General features: G+C 42.7%; 3 protein-coding genes across 3 annotated transcripts; all 3 read left to right on the forward strand.

Annotated features, from left to right (window-relative positions):
* The first annotated feature begins 325 nt into the window (after window positions 1-325).
* LOC121385552 lies at window positions 326-3,801 on the forward strand. Its single transcript, XM_041516267.1, has 2 exons — window positions 326-483; window positions 3,453-3,801. Exons 1-2 carry the CDS (start codon window positions 410-412, stop codon window positions 3,748-3,750), a joined length of 372 nt encoding a protein of 123 aa, XP_041372201.1. The 5' UTR covers window positions 326-409; the 3' UTR covers window positions 3,751-3,801.
* A 2,233-nt stretch (window positions 3,802-6,034) lies between these two features.
* LOC121385553 lies at window positions 6,035-10,764 on the forward strand. Its single transcript, XM_041516268.1, has 2 exons — window positions 6,035-6,452; window positions 10,409-10,764. The coding sequence occupies exons 1-2, from the start codon at window positions 6,379-6,381 to the stop codon at window positions 10,704-10,706; spliced, it is 372 nt and encodes a 123-aa protein (XP_041372202.1). The 5' UTR covers window positions 6,035-6,378; the 3' UTR covers window positions 10,707-10,764.
* A 2,330-nt stretch (window positions 10,765-13,094) lies between these two features.
* Window positions 13,095-18,500, forward strand: LOC121385672. Its single transcript, XM_041516440.1, has 2 exons — window positions 13,095-13,434; window positions 18,145-18,500. Exons 1-2 carry the CDS (start codon window positions 13,361-13,363, stop codon window positions 18,440-18,442), a joined length of 372 nt encoding a protein of 123 aa, XP_041372374.1. The 5' UTR covers window positions 13,095-13,360; the 3' UTR covers window positions 18,443-18,500.
* The last annotated feature ends 3,945 nt before the right edge of the window (window positions 18,501-22,445 follow it).

Consider the following 22,445-nt stretch of genomic DNA (forward strand, 5'->3'; position numbering starts at 1 on the left):
CAACCAATAAAAAAGCTTCTATCCAAATGTCTTCAAAACTGGTATCCTGGTTGGATCTGTGCATTGCCTCCATCAGAAGCCCGGAAGGGAAAAAAACAACACCGTTTGGTTGAAACGTTCTTTATTCAATTATTATCAAGTGTTATGATAACGTAAATATAATAAATTACCCATATTAATAATATAGTCTGTTTATTGGCCCACTAAAAATGATGGATGCTTTAATTAACGTTTGAGACAATGTGTTAGAGATTGTGACTGTGATTTACAAATGCTACCACGTGATGTGCGAAATCCTGTTTTAACGTACACCTTTATTGCCCAATATAAGGAATCCGGGTAACGTAGTTGGCCATATGAGGTTTACTGACACTGCCGAAGAAGACGTTACGAACGTTGGTGTAAAATTATGAGGGGAATCGCTATATCCGTGTTGCTGTTACTAGTAGCGTTTGCTATTCCATCCACGCAAGGAGCGAAATAGTAAGTTTTTTTTATCATTATTTTAATTTAAATTTCCTATCTCGCTCATTTGGTATATTCAGAAGTTAAAAATAACGTTATCCATAGGCGTACGGGCGGGAACACATATATAGAGCATATATGCGAACATACATATATCAATTACACAAATATGTGTGATATGGTTGCTTCTACAGTCCGTCATATCATTCTATTAAAATAATTTTTTTGTAAATAATTTCAGTTTGGTTTCACATAAAAAGAAAAGTAAAAGTGTTTTTAAAAAAATTAAAAAAAATTGCATGTGCAATTTACAAATCAATCGGCTCGGAAATAACTAACTAAATAGTTAATTACATAATATGAAAAAATTAGATACCTGTGGGACAGACTATAAGTGATGACCATTAGATACCATTTATCATACAACTCGCTTTAGCTCGTCAGATACATTTTAAAATAACTCGTCGTAAGACAAAATGGTATCTAACGGCCACTCATGTAGTATTCTCTATTTATTAATATTGATATTATTCATATGGGCATGTGCTACCAGAGGCGGATCGGGGGGGGGGGGGGGGGGGGGGAGGTACGATCCCTCTCCAAACCTTCCCCAAAGTTCCCTTGGCATTCCGCCTCATTCATTGGGGCCTAAATCTGATTCCACAGAGCTTTAGTTTGATTATTCTCGAGTCCAATCATGACATTAAATGTTGTTAACCAGTACCAACGCTACACGAAAAACACCCGACGCCCCAATGCGAAACGAACCTGCTCTGTACTTTCTTGTGGTTACTGGTGACGTATAGCAAAGTGTGCAACACACCGCCATTTGACGTGTCGTTACTTGCTGTAACATCTTAATATAGTCCTTAAAATAGTTCCTCATTAAAAAAAATACTACACAATTCTGATATGCTTTTTGAAATCTTTCTTTGATGACTACACGTAGGTTCACCTCGGTAGTATTTAAATGACCCATTGGTTTGAAGTAACTTGTTATTTGTAGTACTAACTGATAACAACTGTGTAAGTGGTATGGTGTCACTTGTATAACAGCAACACGAGACGGTGGTCGGGCATAGGGACCATTAATTGAACAATTTCGTGGTCGAATTATGTTGATTGTATTACACGGTACATGTCAGTTGAGAGCACTTCCTAAAATTAGTAGTCACATGACCCTCTCAACAGTGTTGTATTTTTCACAGAATATATTCTGACATAGCAATTATCTTCAACTGCATGGATTAATTAATGGTGGTGTGTAACCTTAACTCATGCGATAAACGGATCAGTTTACGGACATATAATATATGATATATTATATTGCTAGCTTTACTGCGCGGTTCGCAATTCTCAGCAGCCAGTTCCAAGCACTTGGAAAACTACTCAGATGGCAATGTCAGACTACCAACTGCCAGCACAAAGTTGGCCAACTCGCCGATATCGCGATTTCTACGACTGGTCATTTGCTAGTCTGAGCGCTCTTACAAGTCGATTCTCGTCGTGTATAATGTCTGTGATTGATTAGTTGTTAATCTGAGCGCAGCAGCCGTAAGTTGGGAGTGGGGAAAACTACAACGGGACCGTTGAGTTGGCCAACTCCGTCGTGACAGTTGGTAGTTTGAGCCTAGCATTGCATGTACCGCCAACAAACGTGCTTGTTTGAAGCTTCTTTCCAGGCAAATGTCCAGAGGGTGGCGTTTGGGGGTCGACTCCACACACGCTCCAAGCAAATGTTCTTCTTTTTAAAATGTATTTTTCCGAGGGAAGCAAGACCCGAATGCTAAAAAGTCGTTCGCCAATCTAGATCCCCACCCCACCCCACCCCACCCCACCCCACCCCACCCCTGGAACTCGCCTGGGTCGCGTCTCTTGTTAGGGGGAGGGACGTAGCCTAGTGGCAAAGCGTTCGCTTTATGTGCGGTCGGTCTAGGATCGATCCCCGTCGTTGGACCCATTGGACTATTTCTCGTTCCAACCAGTGCTCCACAACTGGTGTAACAAAAGCCGTGCTATGTACTATCCTGTCTGTGGGATGGTGTATATAAAAGATCCATTGCTGCTAATCGAAAAGAGTAGCCCATGAAGTGGCAACAGCGGGTTTTCTCTCTCAACATCTGTGTGGTCCTTAACCATATGTCTGACGCCATATAACCGTAAATAAAATGTGTCGAGTGCGTCGTTAAATAAAATATTTCCTTCCTTCTTTCTCTTGTTAGAGGCAACACGTAGCCAAGTGGTAAAGCGTCTAAGATCGATCCCTGTCGGAGGGGGGTGGTGTGTGGGGGGGGGTGGGGGGTGGGGGGTGTCTATTGGGCTATTTCTCATTCTAACCAGTGCATCTCAACTGGTATTAAGGGCCGTGGTATGTGCTGTCCTGTGTGTGAGGAAGCGCTTATAAAAACCCCTTGCTGCTAATGGAGTATAAAGGTTGCGGGTTTCCTCCAAGACTACTCTTGTCCTGGTCCCGTTCAACAAAGCGATTTTAGCCCTAAGATCACCTTAAGAACATAGCTACCATATGCACTTACGGTGATCTTAGAGCTACAATCGCTTCGTGGAACGGGGCCCTGGACGGAGGAGCCGGCAACATTAGACACCCGCGCCCATGACAGGCATGTGCTACAACAGCTTGTTCAGAATGTGCAATATATCAATGGGCTCTAGTGGTGTCGTTATCCAAAGCAAACTTTTTGAAATGATATAGTCATTATTCATACTCCATAAGTCTACTATGAAAGCCGAATGATGTGCTCTAGTGGTGTCGTTAAACGAAGTAAACTTTTTGAAATGATTTAATCATTATTCATACTCCATAAGTCTACTATGAAAGCCGAATGATGTGCTCTAGTGGTGTCGTTAAACGAAGTAAACGTTTTGAAATGATTTAATCATTATTCATACTCGATAAGCCTACTATGAAAGCCGAATGATGTGCTCTAGTGGTGTCGTTAAACGAAGTAAATATTTAATTTTTTTTTCAGCTGCAAATGTTCCGTCATTGATGCCCATGACTCAGGAGTTGTCCTCCACACGTTTCCAAAATACCGGGTGTGTGGCTGGCTTTGTGGATGCAAACGCGCGCTGAGAGAGTGCGTCACGGACTGTCAGCGACGCGTCAAAGACTGGTATTGCTATGGCAACTGCAACGACCGTCCCGGCGTGCAAATCCGAGGTCGCTACGAGGTCGGAAACAACCGAAGACCTACCCGATGCGGTACGGCCAATCTCGTAGACATCCGAGTGTGCGGCTCAACTAATGGTTGTACTGCAGGGAAATAAATATATATAAAAAACCCACTCCAGCACAGGATATTAAATTTTATCTATTTACTCACAATTGTTTTTATATTTATTGACGATTCCTCCACAAACTTCCATGTACATGTTTTGTTCACCCCACATGGTGTATATGACCTTTACTTTGTATTAAACTGATTTAATTATGATTCATAATCTACAAGCATACTAGAGGGCGGAACGTAGTCCAGTGGTAAGGCGTCCGCCTGATGCGCGGTCGGTCTATGATCGATCCACGACTGATATATCAAAGACCGTGGTATGTGCTAGTCTGTCTGTGGGATGGTGCGTATAAAAGATTCCTTGCTACTAATAAACAAATGTAGCGGGTTTCCTCGCTAAGATTATATGACAAAATTACAAAATGTTCTTTACTGGTGTCGGCGGCAGGGGGAACTACCCTAAACATTAAATATAATGCATTAGCCCACATTAGTTTAAAGGCGAATTAATATATAACTGACCCCTCCCCCTCGCCGCCCCTCTCAGGTTATTTCAATTTCCGATGCCTATAACTTCAAATCTGTTTTGTATAAATTATGTTGATTGAAAGCCTTGTATGCGTGTTGCAGCTTAAATCAAATATGTTACCATTGCCGTATATGAGATTTGGTTTGGTGATAATATTGTTCACATCCTGCAGGATGTAACACATCGTGTAACGCGTGGACATGTGTTATGATAATTATGTCTGATACCGGATATAGCCAAACTTGCATTCATTGTCATGGTGCCTTTGTTAAAATTCCTATTGCCGATAATCACTGGTGGACCTAAGGGCCTGGACCTACCCTAAAGTTTGCGACAATTGTTTTTTTATTTTTATTTCTTCATTTTTCACTCTGGAGAATTTGAGGAATAGCTTCGGTATCATTTGTGGCATTCGGCCACATGTCATTGCCACCCAAAATGGATTTTCTGGATCCGCCACTGATAATGTTAACGTTTATTAATAAATGTGTAATGAGTGTATGAACACAGCCACACCCAGGCAGTACAACAATAAACGGTGTGGAACATGCAAGAAAATGGGGAGTCAATACCATTAAAGAGATCTGATAAAGGTTTTTATTAGCATCCCTAATTTGTTTTGCTGAAAATCGCAGTTCCAGTGTTCGTGGTACCCTGCAATGGTTCCAACCTCTTGTGTATACTGCATAACAACTGTATAACAAATAAAAGTGTATTTATTTCTTTGCAATGGATAATAAATGTCAGATAAAACTACCAATCAGAGCCGTAGCTGTTTTTACTCCGTACATATTTGAACTTTGACACGGAACTTTCTTTTTTGATAATTGTATACAGCCTGAACATGCACGTTATTCACTCTGTACATGTATTAAACACAATAATGCGTTAACCGTTAACCGTGCTAAAAGCCCTTGCAGGGATTGCAAGAAAATATATGTCGGGAACGAACCTATTTAAACAGAATCGTATGTGTTAAATATTCACTTAGACCACCCCATCCTGTGTCCTTGTTTGTGCTTTCGAAGTTTAGCTATGCACACACACACACACACACACACGTACACTCGTAAACACACGTGCACCACGTGTATTCTTCCAGGGCTAGTAGCCCCCCCCCCCCCCCCCCCCCCCCCGGATGAAATGTACTTCTTTAATTCTTCTTTGAGATATATTTAACTCCAAACATTTCGAAGTTTCTTTTCTTTTGTTCGTCGTCTGAAGTGCTTGGGGATTAAAATCGAACCTCTTCGCCGGACCCAATCTGTGACGCTATGGTGTGCTGTCCATAGGCGTACGGGCTCTCATTTGTGTAGGGGGACAGGCAAGCTTTTGCTCGGATTAAACGAAAATGCCCGATTCTGGATAACATTTATTGATATTAGCATTACTACCAAACAGCTATATAGGGTTGAAAACGAATCACTAAGCATTTTTACATGGATTATAACTCATTTCGAGGGTAGAATGATGGAAATGCATGGTAAAAAGGTCTCAGGTTAGCACATTTTGCCCGAACATCTATGTTATTTTAGCACGAATTTGAGGTTTTGCTCCAGCACTAGGAAGCAGTTGCTACGTGCCATCTGCCTCGTACGCCTATGGTGCTGTCCTGTGTGTGGGAAAATGCACGTAAAGACCCATAGTCCGTCCCATCAACATACAATTTTTTTTTTCTTGTAAATGATTTCAATTTGGTTTGGTGTAAGAAGAAAAGTAAAACTATTTTGGAAATAACAAAAATATACTATTTTGTGTGCAGGTCTATACACCTAGCGTAAAATAACTGGGGGTGCAGTATTAACACCAATAGCGACGACGACTCTGACTCCAAACACAACAACAACCAGAAACTAGTGGCGGCCATGATGTGTTAAATTTATTGATTTCTGTAAAATCTGATGCAATTGCGATAGATCCTGTTTGTTTTAATCGACTGTTAATGAGCTAATGCTGTTTGCGTTTAACAAAGATGCATTGTGTCAGAGATACATGGTTTGATTAACAAATGTTACCACACACATTATGTGTGAAATCCTGCTTTAATTTGTTCAATATAATGAATCCAGACAAAAGGCCACATTAGTTTCACGGACACACACGAAGAAGACCGTACGAACGTTACCGAAGTGAAGAAGTATGAGGGGACTGACTGTATCTGTTTTGCTGTTACTGGTGGCATTTGCTATTCCAGCCACACAAGGAGCGAAATAGTAAGTTTTAAATTTTTTAAATAAAATAAACATTCTGTTCTTGTGGAATCTAGGTTTATATAATTGGTTTATGGAGTAAATTTGTATAGCATCCTTTTACCATCAGCTCTTAAGGATGGTGGGTATTGGGCTTTCATCTCGAATCAAACTTTCACCCATAGTAGGGTCATATTCGACTGGCCCTTGATGATATTTAGGGGGACAAATTGGCACTTCCCATGTACCTCGTGAAAGTTCCGGGTAACTGGATCACTGGTCGGTGCAAGTGGTTTACACCTACCCATTGAGCCTTGCGGAGCACTCACTCAGGGTTTGGAGTCGGTATCTGGATTAAAAATCCCATGCCTCGACTGGGATCCGAACCCAGTACCTACCAGCCTGTAGACCGATGGTCTGCCACGACGCTACCGAGGCCGGTCAATTTGAGGGATTACTGACATTCCAAGATGTCCGTTGTCCATTATACTAATAATTAGAAAACGCCGGAGTTCTTGTCATTCTGTTCTCAAATATAGCCCTGTTGCCATAATCAGAGAGATTGATATATACACCTGGAAATTAATTAAGCACCACTCAATTTATATTGTCACCAAATTATTATTATGGGTGGTAGCCAGGCAATATTAATACTGTAAAAATCCTGTCCCTTCTCACGCTCCATACTGTCGTTTCGATGTCCTTGCCAGTCAAGAACCCACACAAATAGCACATGCAAAAAACTACCCTCGCGTGGGAAAACCAAGTTTTTGTTCAATTAAGTTTTATGCTTGTTTTCGGAAAATAATTTTTCTTTGTGCTTAATAAGCATCTAATGGTTCGCCGAAAACTGTCCATTGCCACTAGGTGGCAGATTATTGGAATGAATAATGCGGGATTTGCATACAGGGAAACTGGGCGTCAGTTGGGTCGGAATCATACTGTAATTAGTCGACTCGTACGAAAACACCAACAAATCAATGACATCAAGGAAAGGAACCGTCCAGGACAACCTCGTAAAACATCTCTACGAGAAGACAGGGCGTTGTTAAGACTGTTCGACGTTTCCCTTTTTCCCAGCAGCAAGATCTCGAGAGATAACTGGATTCCCAAAAGGGTCATGTCAACGAGAACCGTAAGGAATCGGCTGAAGACCGCTGGGTACTGAGCCAGGAGGCCTATCAAACGTCCCCTTCTGACACCAGGAATCTTGCTTCCTGGACTAAGATTCACTGGTCCGATGAAAGCCGCTTTCTTCTGCACATGACTGATGGAAGAACTGGTGTCTGGAGGCAACCAAATACCGCCAATGCCGTCAACCACATCCAGGACACCATTCCATTTGGCAGTGGTTCTGTGATGGTGTGGGGATACGTTTCGCATGATTGCAAATTGGATGTGGTCACTGTTCAAGGCAATCTTAATAGGCTAAAAAATCGGAGGGACAACCTGGAAACCGTTGTCGTCCCTCACTTTTATAACCATGCTTTGGCCACGTGACCAGTGTTTATGGATGACAATGCTAGACCCCACCGAACGCGTCCAATAATGGATTTCCTACAACGAAATGCAATCACTACCATTCCTTGGCCGGCACGAAGCCACGACCTCAATCCGATTGAGAACTTGTGGAACATTCTGGGTCGAAGAGTACGAGAGTAAGAGAGATCCTCCAGTCCAAAATTTAGTAGAATTGTCAGCAGCGCTGCAACAGTAATGGCGGGTAATCCCACAACGTCAGATCCAACATCTGGTCTAGGGCATGAGAAGACCTATTGAAGCGGTCATCCGTGTCGGTGGGGGTTACACCAATCTAATTAAAATTAGATCCACTATTACATGTGGATCTAACAGCAACCCGTTGGAGCTCATGTCCAATTGACCTTTCATTCGACCAATCGAAACCTTACTTGCAAAATCATGCCAGTGATTTGAAAAGAATTTGAAAACATTCGGGATTATGCCGAGGGTAAACGAAATGATTCGGGTGAATTACGAAGTATGCCGGAAACTAATTTTGATATAAAATTTTATATAAAATTCGTTTCAAGACGAAAAAAAACCCGTGATGGCATAGCCATAAAATCTGTTTATACTAGTATACAATCCAGAGTTTATTATTGCACTTTTCCCCTTGTTTTGTAATGTTGAAATAGACCAAACACGTTCGCCTATTGCATAAATAGCCTCGCCCGATATTTTTAGAATTTGTATGCTCCCGAATAACGCTATAAAAGGCGAAGTGTAATTGGTCAATATTTAAATTGTTATTTATAGATGAAATGTCACCTGGACATGGGAGTCCAGGCAATGCTGTTAGATCTACTGGTAGACCCAGTGGAGGTAATTTTAATCAGATTGGGGTTACACCAGATACTACTGAAGTTTTGAAGATTTTCTGACACTCTGGACCTTGTTCGAGCATGACAGTCACAAAACACTTCTGCAAATCATTTCAAACTAGTGCCAATCCCACAGTTAATTTACCTACAGTTTCACCCAATTTGATACGTTTCATTTCCCTTGTAACAGTACAAATTAAATTAGGATAAAATTATGTCTTAACGTTCGTGTGATCATGTGATGTGCAACATCTCCACAATTTTGTTTTATTTTTAAAATAGTCACAGTTCGTTGTGAAATATAAGTTACTTCTCAAAACCAGGGTGGTGCTTAATTAATTTCCAGGTGTATATATAGTGCAATTATGATAACTGGGGTCATTATTTCGTTACAAAGTGATCTACATATATTAGCACCGTTTCTACAAATTCAGAATATGCGGGAATGACGTGATGCATTGGCAAATCAGTGTTTTCAGTATCGATGACTACTGACATCAGTGACCAGTGCGCAATTATTTCAATTAATTCAGTCGTTTCTAGGAAACGTCTACTTTATTGACTGATTGATTGATTGAAAATTGCAGTCACCATTACTGTACACCCTCAAACTTTGGTCCCCAGAAAATGGTCACGAAGCAGCCGAATATGATCCCACCATTAATGAATCTCTCTCTCTCTCTCTCTGTCTGTCTGTCTGTCTGTCTGTGTGTGTGTGTGTGTGTGTGTGTGTGTGTGTGTGTGTGAGTCTCTCTCTCTTTCTCCCTCTCTCTCTCTCTTTCGCTCACTGTCTCTCTCTGTCTGTCTGTCTGTCTGTCTCTCTCTCTCTCTCTCTCTCTCTCTCTCTCTCTCTCTCTCTCTCTCTCACACACACACACACACATTCTTTCTGTCTCTGTCTCCCCCTCTCTCTCAGTCTCTCTCTCTCTCTCTCTCTCTCTCTCTCTCTCTCTCTCTCTCTCTCTCTCTCTCTCTCTCTCTCTCTCTCACACACACATTCTTTCTGTCTCTGTCTCCCCCTCTCTCTCAGTCTCTCTCTCTCTCTCTCTCTCTCTCTCTCTCTCTCTCTCTCTCTCTCTCTCTCTCTCTCTCTCTCTCTTCTCTTAGCTCAGCTCAGTCGGTTGAGTGTTCGCTTGAGGTGCTTGCGTCTCAGGATCGAACCACCTCGGTGGATCCATTCAGTTGATTTTTTTTCGTTCCAACCAGTGCATCACAACTGGACAAAAGCCGTGGTATGTGCTTTCCTGTTTGTGGGAAAGTACTTATAAAAGATCCCATGCTACATTAGGACAATGTAGTGGGTTTCCTCTGATAACTAAGAGTCAGAATTACCAAATGTTTGACATCCAATAGCCGATGATTAATTAATCAATGTGCTCCAATGGTGTCGTTAAACAAAACAAAACAAACTCTCTCTCTCTCTCTCTCTCTCTCTCTCTCTCTCTCTCTCTCTCTCTCTCTCTCTCTCTCTCTCTCTCTCTCTCAGTATTCTATACGGAATGATATTTTGGCTATTGAGCTATTTCTCATTCCAGGCAGTGCACCTCAACTGGTATAATAAAGGCCGTGGTATGTGCTGTCCTTCATAATTTCCTTCACACGCGCCTGGAGAGTTGGTTTCTTATCTTATTGTTTCAGCTGCAAATGTTCCATCATTGATGCGCATGCTCCAGGCATTGTGATTCACACCTTCGAAAGGTATCGGGTGTGTGGCTGGCTCTGTGGATGCAAGCGCGCGCTAAGGGAGTGCGTGCAGAACTGTCAGCGACGCGTCAAAGAATGGTATTGCTATGGCAACTGCAACAACCGTCCCGGCGTGCAAATCCGAGGTCGTTACGAGGTCGGAAACAACCGAAGGCCTACACGATGCGGTGCGGCCAATCTCGTGGACATCCGAGTGTGCGGCTCGACCACCTGTTGTGGCGCAGGGAAATAAACAGGAAATTGTTTTGACTCTCGAAATTAATTTAAATTATTAAAAGTTCCTCCATTAAGTTTTGTTGTTGTTGTTGTTGATGTGTGCTCTCTTGTATTTGAATGAATTAGCAAAAAAAAAAAAAAAAAAAAATATATACTCTTCAAAAGAAGAAACGCAAAACCACATTGTCGTAACATTTGGAGAATTGATTTAATTATTGAATGGTAATTACCAAATGTTGCAGGATTGTTCACAATTCACTCTAGTCCATTGTGAGTAAGTGATAGGACACACCACCAAGGTCAAGGTCATCTGGAGTCAATACCGGGTGTGGCCTCCGCGTGTGTTGACAACTGCCTGGCACCGCCTGCCCATTGAAGCAACCAGAGTACGGATGACGTCCCGGGGGATGGTGGCCCACTCGGCCTGCAAGGCTGCTGCCAGCTCGGGCAGGGTCTGGGGCTGTGGTTGTCGCTGTCGGAGGCGTCGGTCCAACTCGTCCCATAAATGCTCAATTGGGTTTAAATCTGGTGATATCGATGGCCAAGGAAGGACATTAATGTTGTTGTTCTGTAGGAAAGCCGTTGTGAGACGTGCTGTGTGAGGCCTGGCGTTGTCATGTTGGAACACTGCGTTGGCGTTGGCCATAACTGGAACGATGTGTGGCCGGAGGATCTGGTCAATGTAGCCCTGTGCATTCAGGTTGCCCTGCACGTGGACCAGGTCAGTTCTGCCAGTGTGTGAGATGGCTGCCCACACCATGACACTACCCCCGCCGAATCTGTCCACTTCCTGCACGCAGTTTGCCGCATAACGTTCACCACGACGCCTATACACGCGACATCTTCCATCATGACGTCGGAGCAGAAATCGGGACTCGTCACTGAACCACACCTGTCTCCATCGCAGTTGAGGCCATTGTCGATGAATCTGGCACCACTGCAGTCGGAGTCGACAGTGTTGTGGTGTGTTAAGATGACACCTCGAACTGGACGTCTAGCACGAATTCCTACCTCACGTAGGCGGTTCCGTACGGTCTGGTCGGATATCCTGCGCAAACCTGGTATTGCTGCGGCTGTGGAGGTGGCAGTAGTCAATCGTTCCCGAAGGTGGCGTACCCGGATGTAGCGGTCCTGCCCGGGGGTAGTGACCCGTGGTCGACCGGATCTAGGGAGGTCACGTGTTGATCCATGTTGCTGGTAACGGTCCCACAGTCTGGAGATGGTGCTTGGGGACACATGGAATGCCCTGGCAACGGCCGTTCTGGATTCGCCTGCGTCTAGTCGGCCGATGGCATTGTTTCTCTGCGGTTCACTGAGACGTGGCATGTCCTGGATTGTCAACTGTCGGCCAGATACAGAGACCAGGCAAGCGAACACCCTGCACTTTTATACTGTCGGTGTTCATGTTGCACGTGCAGACAACGCACGTGCAGTGGTGACATGGTTTGCACGTGGCTGCGTTTTTGCGAATATTCACATTTTGGAACTTTATTGTACAGTAGCTGCGTTTTATCGAATGTAACCGTGGGAATGTGTTTGGGACATGCAATGACCTTATATTCACAAAGCATGAACCGGTAGGAAACATAAAATCGGAGTTATAACCCATTTGTACCCTTTTGCGTTTCTTTTTTTGAAGAGTATATATATATATATATATATATATATATATATATATATATATATATATATATATATAGTATATATATATATATATATATCTATATATATATTATTCATAGGCGTTCCACGATGCGCGGTTGGTCTGGGATCGATCCCCATCAGTATTCCTATTTGGGTTATTTCTCGTTCCAGCCATTGCACTACGACTGGTATGTCAAAGGCTGTGGTATGTGCTATCCTGTCTATGGGGTGGTGCATATAAAAGATCTCTTGCTACTAATGGAAAAATGTAAGGGGTTTCCTTTCTAAGACTATACGTCAAAATTACCAAATGTTTGACACCCAATAGCTGATGACTGATAAATCAATGTGCTCTAGTGGTGTCATTAAACAAAACACACTTCGATGTCAAATATTTGGCATATATAGTCTTAGAGAGGAAACCTGCTACATGTTTTCATTAGTAGTAAAGGAATCTTTTATATGCATCACAAACAGGATATCACATACCACAGCCTTTGATTTATCATTCGTGGTGCATTGGCTAGAACGAGAAATAACTTAATGGACCCACCGACGGGGATCGATCATAGAGCGAACGCTTTGCAACCGAGCTACGTTCCGCCTGCTCCCCCCCCCCCCCCCCCCCCCCCCCCCCCCCCCCCCCGCCAATGCAATACAGTCTCTAAGACTGTTAAAACATGCTCTAGATGGACGGCCTTTTTTGGAGATAATTCAGATACAACTTGAATTTTTATCAAAAGGTAAATCAGTGTCCTTTATTATTTCAGGTGGTGTGATAGATCCTGTTTCTTTTAATCCACCAATGCTGCTAATGCTGTATGTTTACATTTAATTAACAAACGGTACATGGTACCACAGATGCTGAGTATGATTAACAAATGCTACCACACATACGAGGTGTGAAATCCTGCTTTAATTCACCCAATATAAAGACTCCCGACTATATAGCGACAGGCCAGATTAGTTTTACGGATACGCACAAAGAAGACCTTACGAAAATTACCGAAGAAGTGAAGAAGTGTAATGAAGGGACTTCGTGTATCTGTTTTGCTGTTAATGGTAGCGTTTGCTATTCCAACCACAAAAGGAGCGAAATAGTAAGTTTTAAAAAGTATTAAAAAAAAGAAAAGAAAAGAGAATGATTCCTGTTTTTGTGGAATAAGGTTTACATAATGTTACATAGTAAATTTACATAACATGTTTAAAAATAAAAGCCGCAGACAATAGTTTCGACCCATGAAAATAGACACTAAGTTTGGCTAATCTACAAGCATGTTATATCAGTAGACTGATGATGATGATAACTAGTTTAACGTGCCCTAATACCACTAGGGTTTAGAAAACGCCCATCCCGAGTCCGACCTCCGATAAGATCGGTGGCCTGACTGGGGGGGGGGGGGGGGGGGGGGGGGGGGGGGGGGGGGGGGGGGGGGGGGGTTTTGAAAAGGGGCAAAATTTTGAAAACAGCAATTAGTAAAAAAAAATTAACAGAATAAATGAAAAAAAGAGAAAAAAGTTACAAGCCAAAAATAAAAAGAATTGACTGCTCGGCCGAATATTTATATAATTTGGAGCATTTTAGATGGACAGTCCAAAAATAAATAAGAGAAAGAAGAGAGGATCGGACTATTTAATAATATTAAAAAAAGCAGTAATTTCGACATAAAATTTTTAACGAAGGTCTAAATACTTAAAGTCCGATCTATATGTCCACGTGAGTGGCCTCGTTAAGGCCGTTAGGGTGTGGAGGTTGGCCTACGGCGAACTGATGAGCGAAGAACCGGCAAAGGCGAGGATGAAGTGCTTCCATCTCTGGTCGGCGAGGATGGTTATGACACTCCGGTAGTCGTTGCTGAAAAGGGCCTTGACGATCCTGTGGATGGTGTGGCTATCCATCTCTCTAACCAGAGGACCGCTTGTCGGAAGACTCCTTCTCGGCGCTGAGTTAGTACCAACCCCGTCTTGCCGGCTGTAGACTTGATGGTATGTAGCTCGTAAGCGCTTCCATCAGGCAGTTGTTTTAGCTCTGGTTCCACTAGTCCGCCCATCAGTGATGTCGGATCTGAGGTGTCCCCCTGCACGAACTTCAGGAAGCCGGACCTGATTTTCCCGATCTGAACTTTCCAGACGGCTTCCGAGTCGGAGGGGGACGGTGCTTGTGAAGGTGGAGGCCTTCCCGAACTGGCAAAACTGGTAACAGTGGCCAGTTACATGTAGGCGGTGGCGTACAGTGAGATGGAGGTCCGTCTGCAGGCGTCTCGCACATCGGCGCGTTGAGAACATCCCTCGGTGTTGACGGCGGGTCCGGATGAGCTGGTCCTTTCGTCTTGAGCCGCCAGTTTTGTTCACCCCTGAGCCGCCCCTGGCGCACGTTTCTTCTTCCTCCGCCCTCTTCCCTTCCTCTTCTGCGAGTCCGAGTCGCCGTACACCAAAGTCACGGTTGCCCGTGACCCGGTGTACGCGACGCGAATCTCCAGCAGCGACCCAAAGCTTGCAATCAAGCCCCCCAGGTATGTGTGTGTGTGGGGGGGGGGGGGGGGGGGGGGGTCGCAAGTCGAGAGCACAGGCGACAGCGTCCAGCTTCTTCGAGAGTTAGCTTGGAAATGTGTAGAGGGAAACAAAAGTCTGTGACGTTGAAACGGGGAAATACCTTTATAAAAATAGAGGAGCGCGTCTCCATAATCGTTATTTCTGCGTGCGGCTTCTGAATGATCAAAAATGCATTTCGTGGCATTACAAATGCCAGGATCACCATACAGGGCCGTATCCTCCGGGGGGTGGGACAGGCGGGGGCAGTTGTCCCCTGAGAATCTCACTTTTTTCTTCTTTTTTTTTTACTTTAGAAAATAGCATACACATCTCAGGGTTTAATTTGTATAGTTGTCACGGGGATCCTATAATACCCGTAACTGAATGAAACACGATTGTCCAAATATCTCTCCTAACTGTATATCTATTAGATCTCTCTGTAACAGGCAGTTATACCCCCGTGGCTCGTCTAGGTATGATCAGAGATAAGATCTTATATAAAGTATATATTATTATAGCACGTTTAGTTCACTAGAAAACACAACAAAAACACAATACACTTTGGAATCTGTATTAACCTACGCTGACAAATGTACTGCCGCAGTAGTTAATTAACAACAACAAATAATAACAACCCAGAACTGATCACTTAATTAGTTAATCTCTAGGTGTCTAGTTTACACAATATGCTAATCACTTCACCGTGACACAACACCCACACGTGTGATAATTGAGAAACGCTTCCAGGAGAACTTAATTAACGACGCACTCAACACATTTTAATTACGGTTATATGGCGTCAGACATATGGTTAAGGACCACACAGATTTTTTTTTTTAGAGGAAACCCGCTGTCGCCACATAGGCTACTCTTTTACGACAGGCAGCAAGGGATCTTGTATTTGCGCTTCCCACAGGCAGGATAGCACAAACCATGGCCTTTGTTGAACCAGTTATGGATCACTGGTCGGTGCAAGTGGTTTACACCTACCCATTGAGCCTTGCGGAGCACTCACTCAGGGTTTGGAGTCGGTATCTGGATTAAAAATTCCATGCCTCGACTGGGATCTGAACCCAGTACCTACCAGCCTGTAGACCGATGGCCTGCCACGACGCCACTGAGGCCGGTAAATTAATAATGGAATTACAACTCTATTCCTAACTGGTTAATTTTTAATTAACCCTTAACTACTCGTTCAGTAACGTGTGATAATTGAGAAACGCTGCCAGGAGAACTTAATTAATAAAGGAATTACAACTCTATTCCTAACTGGGTTAATTTTTAATTAACCCTTAACTACTCATTCAGTAACCTTGTAACACAGAATTAATACTGGTACCTATCACAATAAAGACAATAACCTACAGTTTACCTAGGTCCTCTAGGATGACTGGCTAAGCTTTAATAATTATTTAGACAGTGAGCCTACAGTTTACTGCGTCAGATGACCGGCAGCACCGTCTAAATAATATTGGTATAATACAGTATTAAAATATTTAAAGTCACATCAATCACATCAAGGTTATACAACAGAGCAGAAATAATATATAATTACCACGTCCGGACTGAACTTATATATTTCGTTCAGTGGACGATGTCCGTTTCCCCTGCAGCCTTCCTATGTTTCTCCCTGATATCTCTAAAACCCTAGCTATTTATTATAAAATCGAATATCGCCTGGGGTACATCGCGGCACCTCACGTATCATGAGATATTGCCACAAATCCCAGAGACGTATTTTTCTCTTAGAAGACCAGACTCACTGTCGCCTAGTCGCCAAAATCACGGCCGTAAAAACCGCACTCGCGGAGGTATTACGTAACTACTGGCCACATGGCCTCCGCACCTGGGCTGGGTGTGTATTGAAAAGAGCACGACCACCGTCGCGCAGAGGTATTACGTAACAAAGTGCCCATCTGGGCTTAAGTGCATATTGGAACTGCACACGGCCCTCTAAAACAATTAATATCGCCACAGGCGAAAACGAATTTAAGAGCATGTTCCGTCACAATAGTGTTTCATTTGTTTATAAAAAGTAGTGCCCCTCCCTCTCTAAGATTTAGATCAGGTTACGGCCCTGCCATAAACACTTCAGATGTGCGAAAATTAGTGATGGGTGTTGCCAACATTTTCGTATTGCGATACGGGAACCTGAATTACCGCGATATATTGCGATACGGGAACCTGAATTACCACGATATATTGCGATACGGAAACCTGAATTACCGCGATATATATATATTGCGATACGGGAACCTGAATTACTGCGATATATTGCGATACGGGAACCTGAATTACCGCGATATATTGCGAAGACCAATTCTCAATTATTAGAAATTATTAAGTGCTCTAATTTCAAATACACTTTGTATAACTTAATAAAATGATACACCAGTCAATCAAGATTCGCTCCATACAAGTGAATCTATTGTTTCTTTTCTTAAACTGATAGTTTTTGTTTGAAAATATAATACGTCTGCATTAAAACGCGTACAAAATATATACGTACAATATGCCAGTACGCTAGAAAACTATCGCGATATGTATTGCTCAAAATTTATAATGCGGTATGGGCCTACTCTCTCTCTCTCTCTCTCTCTCTCTCTCTCTCTCTCTCTCTCTCTCTCTCTCTCTCTCTCTCTCTCTCTCTCTCTCTCTCTCTCTCTCTCTCTCTCTCTTCTCAGTCGGTTGAGTGTTCGCTTGAGGTGCTTGCGTCTCAGGATCGAACCACCTCTGTGGATCCATTCAGTTGATTTTTGTTTTCGTTCCAACCAGTGCATCACAACTGGACAAAAGCCGTGGTATGTGCTTTCCTATCTGTGGTAAAGTACTCATAAAAGATCCCTTGCTGCATTAAGAAAATGTAGCGGGTTTCCTCTCATAACTAAGAGTCAGAATTACCAAATGTTTGACATCCAGTAGCCGATGATTAATTAATCAATGTGCTCCAATGGTGTCGTTAAACAAAACAAAACAAACTCTCTCTCTCTCTCTCTCTCTCTCTCTCTCTCTCTCTCTCTCGCTCGTCTCTCTCTCTCTCTCTCTCTCTCTCTCTCTCTCTCTCTCTCTCTCTCTCTCTCTCTCTCTCTCTCTCTCTCTCTCTCTCTCTCTCTCTCTCTCTCAGTATTCTATACGGAATGATATCTTGGCTATTGAGCTATTTCTCGTTCCAGCCAGTGCACCTCAACTGGTATAATAAAAGGCCGTGGTATGTGCTGTAGTTCATAATTCCATGCAAACGCGCCTGGAGAGTTCGTTTCTTCTCTTATCTATTTCAGCTGCAAATGTTCCGTCATTGATGCGCATGCTCCAGGCGTTGTACTCCACACCTTCGAAAGATATCGGGTGTGTGGCTGGCTCTGTGGATGCAAACGCGCGCTCAGAGAGTGCGTGCAGAACTGTCAGCGACGCGTCAAAGAATGGTATTGCTATGGCAACTGTAACAACCGTCCCGGCGTGCAAATCCGAGGTCGTTACGAGGTCGGAAACAACCGAAGACCTACCCGATGCGGCGCGGCCAATCTCGTGGACATCCGAGTGTGCGGCTCAACCACCTGTTATGGCGCAGGGAAATAAACAGGAAATTGTTTTCACTCTCGAAATTAATTTAAATTATTAAAAGTTTCTCCATTAAGGTTTTTTGTTGTTGTTGCTGCGTGCTCTTGTATTTGAATGAATTAGCAAATACCAATTTTTTTATTCATAGGCCTTCCACGATGCGCGATTGGTCTGGGATCGATCCCCGTCGGTGTTCCTATTTGGGTTATTTCTCGTTCCAGCCATTGCACCACGACTGGTATGTCAAAGGCCGCGTTATGTGCTATCCTATCTATGGGGTGGTGCATATAAAAGATCCCTTGCTTCTAATGGAAAAATGTAAGGGGTTTCTTTTCTAAGACTATATATGTCAAAATTACCAAATGTTTGACATCCAATAGCTGATGACTGATAAATCAATGTGCTCTAGTCGTGTCGTTAAACAAAACAAACTTCGATGTCAAATATTTGGCATATATAGTCGTAGAGACGAAACCTGCTACATGTTTTCATTAGTAGTAAAGGATTCTCCCCCCTCCGCCAATGCAATACAGTCTCTAAGACTGTCACAACATGCTCTAGATGGACGGCCTTTTTTGGAGATATTTGACCGGCCTCGGTGGTGTCGTGGTAAGGTCATCGGTCTACAGGTTGGTAGGTACTGGGTTCGGATCCCAGTCGAGGCATGGGATTTTTAATCCAGATACCGACTCCAAACCCTGAGTGAGTGCTCCGCAAGGCTCAATGGGTAGATGTGTAAACCACTTGCACCGACCAGTGATCCATAACTGGTTCAACACAGGCCATGGTTTGTGCTATCCTGCCTGTGGGAAGCGCAAATACAAGATCCCTTGCTGCCTGTCGTAAAAGAGTAGCCTATGTGGCGACAGCGGGTTTCCTCTTAAAAACAGTGTCAGAATGACCATATATTTGACGTCCAATAGCCCATGATAAGATAAAAAATCAATGTGCTCTAGTGGCGTCGTTAAATAAAACAAACTAATTTTTTGGAGATAATTCAGATACAACTTGAATTTTTATCAAAAGGTAAATCAGTGTCCTTTATTATTTCAGGTGGTGTGATAGATCCTGTTTCTTTTAATCCACTAATGCTGCTAATGTTGCATGTTTACAATTAATTAACAGACGGTACATGGAACCACAGATGCTGAGTTTGATTAACATGTGTGTGTGTGTGTGTGGGGGGGGGGGGGGGGGGGTGTAGAGTTGAAAATGAGCGCGAGTGCGAATAATTTTTACATGCTCATATACCACTAGAGTTTCGAGCATGTCCGTCCCGGGGCCTGTCTCTGGATAGCCAGGGGCTTGTCCCGGGACAGAAAAAAATTTAAGCGGACAATTTTGAAATTTACATCCAAAAATTAAATAGTGGGCCTTTAAAATTTTGATGCGCATCTCTAATTAATATAATTAATAAAGAAAATTCTACTCATTAAATTTGGTCGCTAAATTAGATCTGATGGTCAAAAAGAAATTAGATAAGATCAGTGGCCTGACTCGGGGTGTGTGTGTGTGTGGGCGGGGGTGGGGGGGTGGGGGGGGGGGGGTATTGTTGAAAATGGGCAGAATTTTGAAAATATCAATTAGTAAAAAAGTTAATAGAATTAAAAAAAAAAAAAAAGTTACAAGCCAAAAATAAAACGAATTGACTGCTCGGTCGAATATTTATATAATTTGGAGCATTTTAGAAGGACAGTCCAAAAATAAATAAGAGAAAGAAGATAGGATCGGACTATTTAATAATATGTAAAAAAAATAAAAAAAGTAATTTCGACAAACCTTTGAAGGAAGGTCTAAAGGTTTAAAGTCCAATCTATATGTCTACGTGAGTGGCCTCGTTAAGGCCGTTAGTGTGCACAGCTTGTAGGGACGAGATGGGTTGCATCCCGTCAAGAAAACCCCTAGACTAACAGTCAATAGACGTTGAAGGTGTAGTGCTGTGCTGAAATACAGATCTTGAGAAGCAGGATCCGTCTGAACGAGAGAGAGAATCAGACATGGGTATAGTCCAGTCGTCATGGGTTGGTATAGTGGTGCGGACGGGCCCGACTCCGGAGGATATGAGATGGTATCACAATAAAACAAAGTAAAGTCGAGAAAAGAGTAGTAGGGGCCGACCCCGCTTCCTATTTCTTCTTAGAGTGGGGCGGTCAATCTTCCAGTGATGCTAGGACAGGCTCAGACATGTAGAGACTAAACGCGAACAACCGTGGCGTTCTGCAGAATGGCCGTCATACGAGTCACGAAAAAAACAAGTCAACATAGTCACACGGAGAAATGACGTGGAGGCAAGGAATCTCGCTAGAAAAGAATCCAACCGGGTGGTGCAGGTTGTCGAAACGAGAAGCGTTCCAGCCTTCAATCAGTTCTTAGTAGCAAGGGATCGCTCGCACAGACAGAATAGCATATAGCACGGTCTTTGATATACCAGTCGTGGTGCAATAGCTGGAACGAAAAATATCCCAAATGGGAACACCGAAGGGGATCGATCCGAGACCTACCGCGCATCAGGCGAGCGCTTTACCACTGAGGTACGTCCCGTCTGCCAAGGTACTATTCCGTATAGTATAAGTTACATTTCGTAATGCACAGGAAAAAATAAAATTTTAATATTATTGGTAGTAAATCTTAAGGCAGAGATGAATTTTACTTGTAGAATACAGGAAATTGCATTTCAGGACATCTAGTTTTCAAAATTGTACGGGAGAGTATACCCCCGAAGCCCTTAGAAGGTTTGCTTTGCGCACTCGATCTCATTCAGCTCCCTCCCCCCACCCCCATGTCTACTTGCTTCCGCCGTGCCTAATGCAGTGTACCAAGCGGAATGGTACCTTGGCTTGTGTAGAGGATCCCAAGTAGGCTACTAAATGACTAGAAATGTTAAATATTTGTTACCATCGAATTCGAAAACAGCATTTTTTTTATGTCTGGACTTCCGGTTATACAAGAGTCGTCACCACGGTCCGGTATGCATCCGAACTCGAAAACGATGAATATAAAGGTATTTACGGCCAAACATAGAATTATTGTTGTAATAGGACGGGAATGTTTGCCTATATTTGATGGTAGGCAGGAATCCCGATTTTCATTATGAAGTTGTCAAAATGTCCGTCTAGCCGTCGAACGGCAGAGTAGGTCTACTTGGGCTAGTCACAGACCTGTTAAATCAAATTTTGATTATTATGATAGTTTCCAATTTTATGTTTGTGTTCTATAGTGCTACAGGAAAATAATTTCACAAAAGTAAAATTTCGTTTGTTGGTCAAACACTAAATAAATACTCGCATGGCTCCCAATCTGATTAAAATTAGCTCTACTGGTCTACCAGTAATAGTAAGTAACCAGTGGAGCTAGTTTTAATTACATTGACATGGCTCCATATTAAAAATATTACCGCTAATTGTGCTTTAAAATGAAATGAATTTAGGACTACATTTTAAAATCATTTGTTCTCTACATGCGTCCATTTTCACCCCCCCCCCCCCCTTGTCATATTATGTTACTTTTGTATTTGTATATAATTATAGATGTAGTAATATATCAAAATAGGTGGACATTTTGAGTTCAACAAGCATTCTGAGAGTACTACTAAAGCAATACAATACCGAGCCCAACAAAATTAATTTTCAAATTCAAGGGTCATAACTCTATCAAAAATGGGTAAATCGCAATGGAAGTTAAACTTCATCTGTAATAGTACTCAATGTTCTCTAGTGGTGTCGTTAAACAAAACAAACTTTACTCTGTAACAGTACCTTATAAAGCTTTACACAAAATTTCAGCCAATATTTTGAAGTATTAAAAAAAAGTCCGGATAACTAATTTTTGTGTCTCCTAAGTTCAAGGGCCATAACTCCGTCAAAAACTGGGTAAATCGTAATAAAAGTCAAACTTGATCTGTAACAGTACAGGATAAAGCCATACACAATATTTCAGCTCAATATCTCAAGGCATATGAAAAAAAAATCCATCCGGAAAACTATATGTGGGACATACGGACGGACGGACGGACGGACGGACG

Source organism: Gigantopelta aegis, chromosome 11, assembly GCF_016097555.1.
Source record: "Gigantopelta aegis isolate Gae_Host chromosome 11, Gae_host_genome, whole genome shotgun sequence".
Classification (NCBI taxonomy): domain Eukaryota; kingdom Metazoa; phylum Mollusca; class Gastropoda; order Neomphalida; family Peltospiridae; genus Gigantopelta; species Gigantopelta aegis.

Bases quoted from the DNA above. Each gene is read 5' to 3' on its own strand.
- LOC121385552 (XM_041516267.1), top strand. From the start codon at position 410: ATGAGGGGAATCGCTATATCCGTGTTGCTGTTACTAGTAGCGTTTGCT. The intron at 484-3,452 runs GTAAGTTTTTTT...TTTTTTTTTCAG, and splicing joins TCCACGCAAGGAGCGAAATA to CTGCAAATGTTCCGTCATTG.
- LOC121385553 (XM_041516268.1), top strand. From the start codon at position 6,379: ATGAGGGGACTGACTGTATCTGTTTTGCTGTTACTGGTGGCATTTGCT. The intron at 6,453-10,408 runs GTAAGTTTTAAA...TTATTGTTTCAG, and splicing joins GCCACACAAGGAGCGAAATA to CTGCAAATGTTCCATCATTG.
- LOC121385672 (XM_041516440.1), top strand. From the start codon at position 13,361: ATGAAGGGACTTCGTGTATCTGTTTTGCTGTTAATGGTAGCGTTTGCT. The intron at 13,435-18,144 runs GTAAGTTTTAAA...TATCTATTTCAG, and splicing joins ACCACAAAAGGAGCGAAATA to CTGCAAATGTTCCGTCATTG.